We start from the raw sequence: 14,808 nt of genomic DNA on the forward strand, positions 1-14,808 counted from the left end.
GTGTGGTGGCTCACCTGTAATCCCAACGCTTTGGGAGGCTGAGGTGGGAGGTCTGCTCGAGGTCAGGAGTTTGAGACCAGTCTAGGCAACATAGCGAGACCCCGTCTCTCTCTCTCTCTCTCTCTATATATATATATATATAAACTAAGAAGGTGTTCAGTCAGTAGTAGCTAATAGCAGCAACGTAGATTCTTCAGCTTGTGTGTTTGTTACAACACCAAACAACCTTATCTGTAACGTTCTTCTGCCCTCCATGGTGAGCCTTGCATTCCCTTATTTCCTAAACGTCACAGGCTCTGTAAGTGCAGGAATCATCTTATCCCTACCATCTAGGTTTAAATGTTGTTTAAAGCACAAGAAATATTGAACTGAACAAGTAATGTATGACAGTGGATTCTAGTCAGCCCCCAAATGCAAACAGCCAAGCTAGCAATGGTGCAGATTTACCATTCCAGAGGCCAGAGGGAGTGCCACTGCTCAAACAGAAACAGGGATCCTGCACCCACTCCTTGCTTCCCAGGTTGAACACTCTGATGAAAAAGAGTTTCTTTGGATTTCTGACTGGGAACACAAGCTTGATTACCAGTGTCCCTGCTGAGAGCCTAGACGCTAATATACAAACCAGTCTTATGATTGGAACCTTAAAGGCATCTGCAAACCACAGAGTTAATTTTCAGGGTACGCCTCATCGCTCAAGTCAACATTTCCTTTTGGTATTTAAAGTAACCACACAGAAAGAATCACATTTGAGCAGATTTTGTGCTCCAGCTGCCTGCAGTCTGCAGCAAAAGAAAAACAAAACATAAAGATGATTCACCAGATTTGGTCCCAGCAGCTCCCTTGATACTAAATTGGTGAGCAACTCTATGTGTGCCCAGATCATTAATTTTCACAGGGAGCAGGCGTGACTATGCAACAGGTCTGCCTCCCATTTAAAGCATGTGACTTCCTGAACTCAATTCCCCTTGTCCATGCCTACAAATGATAAAGACAATTAAAAAAAAAAAATAGAATGCTTCTATTTCTTTGCCAAGCAGTGGTCAGAGTATTTACTGAATGACCACCATGTGCCTGGAACACATTTGGACCACTGCAATGGACAGACACCACTTGCCCCATTCTAGTCTCTTCCTCACTAGTTCATCTACCACACCACAGCAGCACTAACCATTTGCTGGTCATGTCATTACTTGCTTAAAAGTCTTCAGTAGCAACCAACTGTCAATGGGATAACATCCTAGCTTCTATTCTTCTAATAATCTGGCTTCAACCTACACCTTCAATGTTTTCACAGTTTTTCAACCTCTACCCCAAAGAACGGCTGCTCCCTGTGTGCTCCCTGCCTCTGGCTCTTTGTTCCTGATGCTCCTTTTACCAGCTCCTCCCCATCATTTGAGGCTTCTGCTTCCAAGCACAGTTCAATGCCACTTCTTCCACCAAGTCTTCCTACAACTGCATTTTCTAGAAAGATGGATCTTAAAGTTTGGTTGTGTGTGTGTTTTTTTCCTTTTTTAACCAACAGTATCTTTGGTGGAGAGCCTGATGAAAGCCATGAAACCCTCCCTAGAAAAATATACATGCCCACAGAATGACACATGCAATTTCATGGAGTCCTTGAAGCCAGTCCATGGACCCAGATTGAAACTCACTGATAAAGATCTCTATCTGAGTAATAAGTCATTCACTCAAATATTCACTGAGCATCTACCAGTCTTAGGAGCTGTGCTGCTGCTAGAGACACAAAAATGATGTCACAATCATCTCCTCAAGTAATTCACAGGCTAATGGGAAACACGCGTCATCACACTGTGATAATTGCTTTAAGAGAAACATAAGATGAAGTAGAAACTTCAAGAAGGCATAACATGAATCTATTATCTCCCAAACTAGGATAAAAGTTCCCTGACAAAATTTTTGAGTAGTATTATAATATCTAGAATAGTGCTATGTGTATGCACGCGCGCACACACACACACACACACACACAGAGTACATAATTAGTATTTGTGCAAAGACAGAATGGAATCAATAAGATGAAAAGAGCAAGTATAGGCACAGTCCCCACTGCTGTCACCCACATACACCAGAAACTCTTGAGATATAGTTAAAATGGTCCCATTGGACCAACTGTGCTATACAAATTATCCCAAGCTGCGTGCAGTGGCTCACATCCGTAATCCCAGCACTTTGGCAGGCAGAGGCAGGTGGATCGCTTGAGGTCAGGAGTTCGAGACCAGGCTGGCCAACACAGTGAAACCTCATCTCTACTAAAAATACAAAAATTATCTGGGCATGGTGATGCACGCCTGTAATCCCAGTTACTCAGGTGGCTGAGGCACGAGAATTGCTTGAACCTGGGAGGCGGAGATTGCAGTGAGCCGAGATTGCACCACTGCACTCCAGCCTGGGTGACAGAGTGAGACTTTATACCAAAAAAAGAAAAAAAAATCCCAGCCTAATTCATGGCTCTTTTCATCCTGAATGGGTTCAATCTCTGCCCCTATGGAGGAAAGGTACCATAAGATACCATATTTTACGAGCCCCAAATAGTTTCTTTTCACCAAGAAACACTGTAAAGTAACCACATCCCTTTGTTTGGAGACTTTCTGTACAGATTTGATTCACCTGCCACCCCTTCCTGGGTGGTCAACAGATACTTCTAGAGGAGTACAAAAGAGCCAATGCTTCATTAGCAGGAGACAGAGCTTCCAAAGGTCACATAGTTGAAAAAAATAATTAAGTAATTTGGGGTTGGGAAATGTGATTCTCTTTATAAAAGCCAACTTGGTAGAGCATGTCTTGAAACTGGACTTACTGGGTTGTGCTGGAACTCTTCCATAATTTGTCACTTCTGCCTTGGCTGTAGCTTAGAAATGATGTCTAAGAATCACTGACACGGCCGGGTGCGGTGGCTCACGTCTGTAATCCTAGCACTCTGGGAGGCCGAGGCAGGTGGATAACTTGAGGTCGGGGGTTCAAGACCATCCTGGCTAACATGGTGAAACCCTGTCTCTACTAAAAAAGTACAAAAAATTAGCCAGGCATGGTGGTGGGTGCCTGTAGTCCCAGCTACTCGGGAGGCTGAGGCAAGAGAATGGCGTGAACCCAGGAGGCGGAGCTTGCAGTAAGCCAAAATCGCACCACTGTACTCCAGCCTGGGCAACAGAGAAAGACTCCGTCTCAAAAAAATAAATAAAAAAGAAACACTGACATTCAACAGCAAAGTGGCAGAGGCACCCACTAGAGCTCGGGCCATACAGAGCAGTTGTTCCCACCCTTCTGTTTCTTAGTACCACTGCTCTGGCAAAGAGCCAGGTCCCACTCTTCTAGAAACAGAAGGTTTACTTTTTGAGATAGACATTTATGCCTGCAATCTGTTTTTTCCCTCCTCTTAAAAAATACTCGAATTTTCTTCAAGAGCTACATCTCATATTGTATATATTCTTTATTATTTCTTTTCATCTTTATTTTTAATTTTTGCTAACTGGCATTCTGGTCTAATTATACTGTACATATCCTTTACGAATTATGCCGTCTGATGTGACACAGTAGCCACTAACAACACTACTAGTGATATAACTCAATGCTCACTATACCGTTTTCCAGACATCTAGAGAAAAAAAAGAAATGAAGGGATTTTTAGAAATTATGTTCCTATATTTATTATTTACATGAGGTTTTCAGAACACAGATAATTCCATCAAGATTTCAGAGAGTAGCTTTATTGTACATTAAAAACACAAACTGGCTGGGTGCAGTGGGTCACGCCTGTAATCCCAACACTTTGGGAGGCCGAGGTGTGCGGATCACTGGAGGTCAGGAGTTTGAGACCAGCCAGGCCAACATGGCAAAATCCCGTCTCTACTAAAAATACAAAAATTAGCCAGGTGTGGTTATGTGTACCTATAATGCCAGCTACTTGGGAGACTGAGGCAGGAGAATCACTTGAACCCGGGAAGCAGAGGTTGCAGTGAGCCGAGATCATACCACTGCATTCCAGCCTGGGCCACACAGCGAGATTCCATCTCAAAAAAAAAAAAAAAGAAAAAGAAAAAAAAAAAAAAAGGCCAGGCGCAGTGGCTCACGCCTGTAATCCCAGCACTTTGAGAGGCCGAGGTGGGCGGATCACCTGAGGTCAAGAGTTCGAGATCAGCCTGGCCAAAATGAGAAACCCCATCTTTAGTAAAAATACAAAATTAGCTGGGCGTGGAGGTGTGCACCTGTAATCCCAGCTATGCAGGAGGCTGAGGCAGGAGAATCACTTGAACCTGGGAGGCAGAGGTTACGGTGAGTCAAGATTGTGCCACTGCACTCCAGCCTGGACAACAAGAATGAAACCCCGTCTCAAACAAAAAGAAAAACAAACAAACAACAACAACAAAAAAACACAAACTGATGAGCCGTGGGAACTGAGAAACTCTACCTGCCCTGACAGGTAGAGTGGACAGGATGGGTCAGATCTCGGTACTTCCTTAGCAGCACTCCCTCCGTGGCACTGCCCCTACGCCACTGCACGGGGGTACTACACTACACTGGTGTACAACACCAGGGCTCAGAGCCAGAGGTGGGAAACCAAGGGCAGAGTCTACCTCTTGGCAGCCACTAGATCAATACAAGGATTCAGAACATCACTCCCTGACTCTTCTCAAAGAAATGCTGCATCTAATCTCTAGACAGGAAGGGAAAACCAAAATGTCACCACTGTAAGCCCAATGGAACCCCATAGGGAACAAAAACCACCTGCCTTCTAAATGTTCCCAACCTCAGAAGGACTGCCCAGAGCTTGAAAACAAGTCAGGCCAGGGCTCCTCACACAGAACACTGTGGAGGGGTACGAGGTGGATGGCCCTGGCTCTGAGGCTGTGTGACCTCAGTCTGATCACTGAGTCACCCATGGCCTGTCTCCTCATGAAGAGAGGCTTGAATGAGATGATCCATAATTTTGGAAATTCTGTATTTGTCACGAGAAGATAATCTGACCTATAGATCTGACACAACAATAGCGTAAATAGTTTTGGAGACTGAGCAAAAGGTTTCCTCATCCCACCTCCACTGGATAACCCCTCTACGGCACCCTACAACTCCTTTCCTCCATGACCCAGAGCACTAAAGCAACTGTGTGTTGGCATGAAGTCACAAGGCCCCGAAGTGGGTCTGTGATAGATTAATCCAATTTATCCTTCCTAACTGGCCTACTCCACAATGCCATCAAGGGGTTAGCAGGAGGGAGGCAAAGGGAGGATGACAGACAGAAAATTTTCATACAAAAGCTTTGTGAAAACCCAGGTTTCCATAATAGATTATGTCCACTAAAATGAGTGTTTAGATTATTCTCACTAGGGCTGGCTACTAACTGTTCCAATTGAAGCTATTATTATTTTATAAGCAAAGTATATTTTTATACTAGGGCTTCTACCATTAGGGAAGAAACAACAATGTGAGCAATTCCTCATGCCAACTCAAAATACCTCTGCGTGCAAACACTCCAGCATTTAGACCACAACACCCCCTAAGAAAGAAATTGTAGGATGCCTCAGCACCTTCCCTAGATAGTTCTGTCATCAATTCAAAGAGTTTTTCCCCCTACCCTCTTTACCATTTTACAGAGAAAATGCCATGTTACCTTTCTACAGACACACTTGGCTTTCTATTACCCCTTCTCATATCCAACTCTTGTGCCTCAGGTTCCAAAGTGAAGCCATCTTAGCCAAACTAAAACTAGTTGGTGTCAGGCAGGAATAATCCCCTCCAACCCACCCCCTTGTCTTGTTGTTCTTTTCTTTTGGACAGTAAAGCCAAGAGAAGCAAACAGACTACTTTATATTTACATAGAGGTTTGTAATCTGCAAACCACTCACACATCCATGATCTCATCTGAGCCTCATAACAATCCAATGAAATAAACTTGCTCCCCACAGTGAGGCATGCCTACTCCACAGGACTATTACTGGGATAGCACATCATGAGCACACAGTAGGTGCTGGCTGCTAGAGACATCTGCTATGGTCTGAATGCCTCCCCAAAATTCATAGGTTGAAACGCTCACCCCAAAGATAATGGCAGTAGGAGATCAGGCCTTTAGGAAGTGATTAGGTCATCAGGGCAAAGCTCTTGTGAATGGGATTAGTGTCCTTATAAAGAGGACAGAGAGAGACCCTTCCCTTCTACCATTTCAGATTAAGTAAGAAAAAGCTGTCTGTGAACCAGAAAGCAGGCCCTCGCCAGACTGAATCTGGTGATGCCTTGAACTTGGACTTCCCAGCCTCCAGAACTGTGAGAAATAAACTTCTGTGGTTTATAAGCTAACTAGCCTATGGTATTTTGTTTTACCAGCCCTAATGGACTAGGACAGCGTTAAACATAGTAAACATTATTTTACCCGTTTTATGAGTGAGAAACTGAGGCTTGGAAGTTGGACAGTTGACTGCAGGCAACTAGGCCTCTAGGAATCTAAAGCAAGCTGTGAAGGTAGAAAGCCTGGTATGGGATTCTTTCCACCACCATGGCAATACAGACTCCATTTGTTTTTAAAAACTTTGTAACTATACATTTCCATGTAGGCTTAGGTACACTGATAGAAGGGAGCCTGAAGTTCCAGTCCTAGTCCCAGTTCACTGCTGGTCACACTCAGACCTTTGTATCCCCTTCTTCATAATGAAAGCACTCACTTTTTTTCTCTCTTTTTTTTTTTTTTTTTGCACCAAACGAATGTCAAGCTTTCAGATGAAAGGCCCTATTACCAGTACAAAGTATCATTTAATTACACTGCTGATCCAGCTCCAGTTATCTGCTTCCCAGCTCCTAACTCCCACTGGGCAGATTCTGAAACTGCATAGGAGATTAAGTCAAGAGAGGAGAACAGGAGAGACATTCTCTCCTTGAACTTTCTTAAATGGAAGAAGGGGGGGAAAATGAAAAGAAAGGCCTATTTTCCAAGGAGGAGGCTGGGGCAATGATCTTTCCATTAGGCAGACCTGCATAAGAATCTATAGATTATTTAATGCCGGGGGTGGCTGTGGAGTGAAATAAAGGAAGCTTTGTGCAATGCCAGCCACAGCTCCCTCAGCTCTCCCCACAGTCAGGCATTTCACCCAGCCCTTTAAATCATCAAGCTCTAATGCACCCCATCTGTGTACCGGCCTGAGCCAATGAAACTGAAGCCTGTGCTGACTTTGGCTTGGACTTGTGAATGAGCCTTTCTGCCCCAAAAGGGACAGGAAGGACATGAGGCCAACAAAGTATTTTTTTTCTCATTACTTGTCTTCTCCAAGGCTCAACCTCCAACTATTCATTTATCATTTACTGAGCTCTTGCCATGGGTCAGGTTCTGACCCCGAGATGTAAAGCAGATATAGGCCATGCCCAAGGACGTATAAGAAAGAGCTCAGGAGAAAGAGGAGGGAGGTGTAGGAAGAGGGAGGTGAAGGAGAACGGACACTCTTGGCTAAGGCACAGAGCCCTGAAACACCCATACCCGCATATTCAGGGAATGTGGCTTGGTTCCGAGTGGCTGAAACAAAGTGAAGAGCGGGCTGGAGACCTAACAAAAAAGCCAGACTCTGCCAAATTGTCAAAGGCCTTGTATACCAGGCCAAAGAGATAAGACATAAATTCTGAAGGCCATTCCCATCTCCACATACTCAACTTCTCTGCCCATCTTACAAGGCCCAGATCAAAGAACCATCTCCTCCGGCAATCCCTCCTGAACACTCACTCAAAGTAATCACTCTTCTCTGAACCTCTGATTTGACGTCTTAGACAAGTTTTATGAGTTTCAGCTTCTTCATCCGCATAAAGTATGACTCATGTCACCTACCTTAAAGACTTCATATGAAGGTTAAGTTAAGATAACATTTATAAAGTGTCAAGTTGCAGTTTTTAGTACATAGAGGGTGCTAAAATACCTTATTGGTACCTCAATTTCTTATGATACATAGCACTGCTTCCTTGTATTAAAAAAATGATGCCTTGGCTTCCCCAGTAGATACAGGCAAATAATTTCTCTGGAGATTTCCAAAGGGAAAAAAAAAAAAAAGGACAACTCACAATTCCCCTACAACTTTGCAAACCCAATTCCAACGTCCAAGAGACCAACTCCTCTCTTCTCTCACTGACACCTCCACACATTCAAACTTCCAGACTCAAGGGGTTCCCCAAAATTCAAAGGGAAGCTGAGAAGGAAGCTAAAGGCTGGCTGCAACATAAGCAGCATAAAGGAGAGGAATTAGCAGAACCATAAAGAAAGGAAAGTGGGGCAGATTCACAAGTCTGGCCAGAGGATAGGACTCTAAGGGGCTGTACGCTTCAAGCTCTGTGGTCACCTTAGACCCTGGAGTAAGGCTAGAACGAGGGGTTCGGTCCTCAGGCCCAATTTGAAAAGCCTCACTACTACAGATGTGGTTGTTTGGGCAGCTGTCTTCACCTCCTAGGTCAAATCAGCCAGCTGGAGACGACTGTTCTACAAGAGCTGACTAGATCCTTCATTCCTCTCTGGCTGGGACTACCAAACCAGAGGCAAAGAAAGCAACAGCCACCTTTTCCAGCAGGTCTTGTAAACAGATGAGGAACACTGATTTAAAAACAAAACAAAAAACTTCGTCTGGGTCTGCATAAAGATGGGTTGGGTTTTTTTTTTTACTTTAATGGCGTGAAGTCCAGGTTCTGGGTAAAGATGCTTTTGCAAGGGAAAAGTCTCCCGTGGCCTCTCTTTGTCATGCAGCCCAGTAAAACCTGTTTCTCTTCCCCTGGGAATCTAGGGCCAGGAGGGAAGCAGTTCCCCTGAGAACGCTGCCTGAAGGATCCATTTCCTGAACTGCACAAATGGCATGCTGGTTTATTTACTTATTAATAATTCCCCAGCCCCAACTTTAGAAAGCAGCTGCCTAAGCACCTCAGGAAAAATAGGGTTCCATTCTTCTGATCATGATCAAATGTCATGCCATATTACCTCATGTATAAGCCCTGACGGCCCCCACAGGTCAGAAGGTCAGCTCTTCAACAAGCCACTTTTGGTCCCTGCCAAAGGCCACCCATTTTAGTAATTCCACAGTCTCACAACTTCCTGGGGGCTCTCTCATCTTTCTAAGGAACCCCTCTTACAAGACATCCCCCTGCTTTCTTAGAATTCACCTTTTGAACAGGGAGCACTCTTCACTCCTCGTCCGCCAACCTAAACCAAGCAAGCTGAGAACAAGGCTCCCATCAATCCCCAGCCCCTCCCTTCTCTGGCCTGCAAGCTGCCAGCTCCCAAAGCCTCCAACAAGGATGACACCTCATTTCCAAAATAACAAATTAAACGACTACTCTGTCCCTCCAACTCAGAGTTTTTCTCAGTTGAGTGAGATGGTCACGTGGGTCAGCCCTCCCTGTACAAAGATGGAGTACAAATATTCTTGAGAGAGCTTGTAAACCTCTGCAACTTCAGGAGCACTAAGCGCCCTCCCCAGGGTAGGTAAGGAAGGCCTGCTGGAAACGTGTACCTTGGAAATTAGTTCATCATGATTGGCCAAGTGAGCTCTGCAGTGAATGCAGCTGTAGGTCCGGTGGCAGGAGGGCAGATATGCCTGGAAAGTCTTCGATCTTGTCATCTTCACCATTGGCGCTGCTGAGCGTGGGGTGAACTCTGGGGCAGCCCACGAGGCACTCCCACAGGATGGGTCGCACGGGAAACACCGGAAGACACAGGTAAAGGCCGTGGTTTGGCAGCGGGTGGGTGTGGCAGGCTCCACACACTGGTGATGTCTTCGGCAGAAGAACCCTCACGCAGAGGTCTAGGGCTAGTTCTCAGCAGCCTGTAACATCAAGGGAAGAGGACTAACATTGGCTGATGGAGCAGGGCTCCCTACAAAGCAAGCAGAATCCAACTGCCACCCATGAAGAAGGCAACACTTACAGGATCAAATGACCCACTTCTCTGTTCCTTGTATCATGCCCAAGATACCCAATGAATGAGAAAGAAACCACTGGAGACTCCAGTCTCACTGCTTTTCTGGAGTGGGAAGTTCAGTATCATCCCAGCAGTTTCATTAGACACCCAGCACACGCATTATCATCATTCCCAGGCAACCCTAGATAACATCAGGCTTGAAGATGTGCTACCACCTACAGCCCCAGGGAGAGGACTCCTCAGGGACCCCCTCTCCTGAGCCAACCAAGGCGAGTGGTTAAAGGAGAAGCGAAAGTTCAGCCTCTAGAGGTTCACCACGTCCAACAGTTACACCTGGGTTTCTCATCCATTTCCAGATGTCGAGAGCCCAACGCTTGAAGCCATTACCTGCAGAGGCAGCAAACCCCACACCCCAGCCTTTGCTTTAGAGATTGAGCATGGGATATGAAGGATCAAGTTCCCAATCAGCAAGATGCCTAGTGTAAGCCAGCTCTTTCAGAAGAAGTGATTCTCTTTACTACACACCTCACTCAGAAGTAAATACTCAGTACATTTTTTTTAAACCAAATGAATGAAATCAATGGCATAATCAGAATCCTGCATCTAAAATTCACAGTAACAGTGAATTTTACCAGAATTTCTCCCAGCCCTTAGACTTTCCATTACTCATCCCATAGGATCACACATCTTTTCTACCACAGCCTCAGCTCTTTTACTGGGAACTAAGGACACTGAGAAAGTGAGGTGGCTCCCAAGGTAACTAAGTGAGCAGCAAGTCCAAGTAAAGGTCTGAGGGCAGGGCCAGGAGGTCTAAGACTCCCTCTGCTTCCCTGTGGCTCACCTGCCTGAGGCTTCCGCACCTGCTATCCCCTGGGCTTCACTAATGGGGTGGTGTTTCCACTTGCCTACCTTCCAGGAGAGCAGGCAGTGTTAATTAACACCTGCGTCATGCTTTGAAGATAAAATTAAAAATTATTTAGGGAGATGGGGAAGGAAGACAAACAAAATCAGATCTTCCTGGCTGGACTATGTCTGGGATCCATCTGGATCTTTAGAGAAAGCCTGCAAATCATCGTCCTCTTTTTCCTCTAAACCTCCCTGGAACCAAATCTTCTAAAGCGAAGCTGCCGTCTTCCCTGGAATCCTTCCCACCAAAGCAGTCACTGAAGCCGCCATACTTCTGGGACACTTTATATCCTCCTGAGTGGCCAACATCACTAACTAGCACTAGGCTGAAGGACACTATCAGTCACCACTCCTTAACCCACAGTGAGAGCACTTCTCTTCTGCAGCCCTGAGCCAAGGAGGCTCCACATGCAAAGCGACCAATTATATGTGAGCTATCCGACTGTTGAAGGGATTCAGACCTTTGGGGGCCAACGTATGATGTTGCCCCTGCTCAGTCTCCCACCTCTAGTTTTAAAGATGTAAAACCAGGTTATAGTGAACATTATAGCAACACTTGAAGGAAATGGAAGTGGGAAATAATTCTCTCGGCTTTGCCTCAGAGTTAGGTCTGGCCATCACAGGAGATAGGACGAAAGATACATAAACTTTTGGATCCAGAACCCCTTCATCACACCCTGGGCACACTCTGGGTAGCAGGTAAGGTGAATGACAAAACAGCCCACAGAAGACCAATGCTGTTGGGTGCCAGAGTGTTACAGGTAGAAAGGTGGTAGAGCCAAATACCCTGCTTGGAGTTTCCTGAGATACCCTCAACCTTTCTTTTTCTTTCTTTTTTGAGACAGAGTCTCACTCTGTCTTCCAGGCTGGAGTACAGTGGCATGATCTTGGCTCATGGCAACCTCTGCCTCCCGGGTTCAAGCAATCCTCCTGCCTTAGCCTCCCATGTATCTAGAATTACAGGCGCCCACCACCATGCCTGGCTAATTTTTGTATTTTGTGTAGAGACGGGGTTTCACCATGTTGGCCAGACTGGTCTTGAACTCCTGACATCAGGTGATCAACCTACCTCAGCCTCCCAAAGTGCTGGCATTACAGGTGTGAGCCACTGCACCTGGCCCTTCAACCTTTCTAATACTCCTGGTTCCATTTCAGGATAGACAGCACGTCCAGGAAAGGAAGGGGTGGTGAGTTAGGGTAAGGAAATAGGAAAGACAGGCAGGGGAAAACAAGCAGTAGGCTTCCCCCAGGCCAAATGCTGCTCGAGTCCACAGCCTTAGCTGCCCGCTGGGGAGCACACAGAGCACCAGACCCATCCGTCTTACACAAACACAGAGGGGAGAAAAAGAAACAATGACCCTGGCTGCCAGGCTGAGTTTAGAGAGCAGATACAGAGTCTGTTTTCTTATACATGCAGACAGCTTCTAAATTATGCATTTCCCCAGAGTAGAATTATTTCTTCTCTCACTTCTCCTCTGAAGGAAACCCCCCAAAAAAAGTTTACAGGTAGAAGTTTCCGGTTATGCTCAGCTTCAAATCTGAATCCCGAAACTTATTCAAAGCTACCTTCTGTGGAATAAGCATTTCTCGTTTGTATTAAATGTGAGTGTGTCACATACAAACACACACATGTACATTCCATCCTCACCATAGCTCTGAACCTAAAAAGACAAGAGAAAAATCTACCACATAAGCAATGGCCCAGGCTGTCTGGTGCTAGAAAGGCTCTGGGAGGCCTAGACAAGAAGCCTTACATTTTGCTGTGGCAGGGTCACTCTCCTCCCCATTGCTCTTAAATATGAATAAACAGGCATCCTACAGAGGGACTCTTTTCCTAAGAAGAAAAAAGGAAAAGCCAGATGTGGTGGCTCACACCTATAATCCTAGCACTTTGAAACAGGAGGATTGCTTGAGCCCAAGAGTTCGAGACCAGCCTGGACAACATGGCAAGACCTCAGCTCTACAAAAAATTAGCCAGGCATGGTGGCACGCGCCTGTGATCCCAGCTACTTGAGAGGCTGAGGCAGGAGGATTACTTGAGCCCAGGAGGTTGAGGCTGCAGTACACAGTGTTCACTCCAACTGCATTCCAGCCTGGGTGACAGAGCATTAAAAAAAAGAAAAGAAAAAGAAAGGGAAGAAAAAGTGGCTTGCTGAAATATGAATCTTGTTCAACTGGTACAGGACAAACTAGAAGAAATGAGAGGAGGTAAATAGAAAGCAAGGAGAAACAGGATCAAGAAAGGCCTGTAGGGCCAGGCACAGTGGTTCATGCTTGTAATCCCAGCACTTTGGGAGGCTCAGGCGGGCGGATCACGACGTCAAGAGATTGAGACCATCCTGGCCAATATGGTGAAACCCCGCCTCTACTAAAAATGCCTGTAGTCCCAGCTACTCAGGAGACTGAGGCAGGAGAATCGCCTGAACGGGCGAGGTGGAGGTTGCAGTGAGCTGAGATTGCGCCACTGCACTCCAGTCTGGTGACAGTGCGAGATTCTGTCTCAAAACAAAACAAAACAAAAAGGCCGGCCTGTGGGGGCCAGGCAAGGTGGTCACGCCTGTAATCCAGACACTTTGGGAGGCCAAGGCAGCAGATCGCTTGAGGTCAGGAGTTTGAGACCAGCCTGGCCAACATGGTGAAACCCCGTTTCCACTAAAAATACAAAAATTAGCCAGGCATGGTGGCGCACACCCGTAGTCCCAGCTACTCGAGAGGCTGAGGCAGGAGAATCACTTGAGCCTGGGAGGCGGAGGTTGCCGCCTGGACGACAGAGCGAGACTCCGTCTCAACAACAACAACAACAACAACAACAAAAAGGCCTGTGGGCTGAGAAAGGGGAGGGCAGGCTGCATGAGAGGAACGAGCTGAGAGATGGGGACCAAAAAATCAACATCTGCACTGTCTTCTTCCTTTTTAAGCAAAAATTTTAAAAGCGTCTTTGAGTCAATCCTTATGAAAGAAAATTGATTTTTTTAAAGGAAGAAATTAAGAGTATGGAGCTTAACTCATCATTCTAATTTTTGAACTTTAGCCCCTGTTAATGGGGCAACAGGGTCCATGGGGCTTCATGAGTCCAACTCATAGAACCTAACTGTGGAGTCCAAATTGATTTCCAACAATCATCAAATGAGCTTAATATTTAAAAGCCTCGGGGCACATGTGCAAATTAAACACCGTTTTAAGTGAACTAATAATCCATCACAGTGGAAATTAAAGGAAGATTTGCCACCACCCCTAGCTAGCTTTCACTGAGCAGCACAGAAAGAAAATATGTAAGATATTATGATTAAAAACAAAAATCTTCGATACACCATCTCGAAAGACAAATGCACAGGGAGCACATGCCAACCTGGCCAGCCCCCACCCCACGCTGCCTCCCCGGCCAACAGGCCTTCCCCAAAAGGGAGTAACTGCCACTGGAACTCAAAACAGAACCTTCTGAGTGCCACCAGGATGGAGGGGCGGGAGGTGGGACGCTCTTGTTAAGCCACAAAAGAACGTGAGGAATGATGTGGAAGCAAGGCTTGACCACCACATGCCGAGCCACGGAAACTGACCTGAGAAGTGGGACTCTCTACAAGAAGGAATTCCTCCAGACACGGACAAGGCTGGCCCCAAGGCATGCCTCTGTGTTGTTGTTTCCATGGGGTGTCTGAGAGGAGGTGAAGACTGGAAAAGAAGTGGGCTCTGGACTCACACAAACCAGTTCTGCTCCTTTCTAGCTGCATGACTTCTGGCAAGTTACGAAATCACTCTGACCCTCAGCTTCCCCATCTCTAATAAGACCAACCTCCACAGGGGTTCTAGGTGTTAAGTGAGATGATCTCAGTGCTTACACAGAGCTGGCGCACAATACACACCAAAATTTTATCTATTATTTTTAATGGCCAATGGGGGAGAAAAACAGATGCTGCTGCTTAAAAAAAAAAGAAAGAAAAAGAAAAAGGAGAAGCCCTGAGAGTTCAGACAGACATGGAGTTTGGGGTCCTTTGGGAACATCCTATTTTTCCTCTTTC

At 45.9% G+C, this 14,808-nt stretch overlaps 1 protein-coding gene across 1 annotated transcript in view; it reads right to left on the bottom strand.

Moving 5' to 3' along the window:
• The window catches only part of YPEL2 (yippee like 2), a 67,720-nt gene that overhangs the window by 37,058 nt on the left and 15,854 nt on the right, over positions 1 to 14,808 (bottom strand). Inside the window, exon 2 of the mRNA XM_054457203.2 lies at positions 9,480 to 9,791. Coding sequence (XP_054313178.1) covers positions 9,480 to 9,596 — 117 coding nt within the window. The 5' untranslated portion in view covers positions 9,597 to 9,791. The remainder of the gene's footprint in view (positions 1 to 9,479; positions 9,792 to 14,808) is intronic.

The sequence above is a fragment of the Pongo pygmaeus genome, chromosome 19 (assembly GCF_028885625.2).
Source record: "Pongo pygmaeus isolate AG05252 chromosome 19, NHGRI_mPonPyg2-v2.0_pri, whole genome shotgun sequence".
Lineage (NCBI taxonomy): Eukaryota > Metazoa > Chordata > Mammalia > Primates > Hominidae > Pongo > Pongo pygmaeus.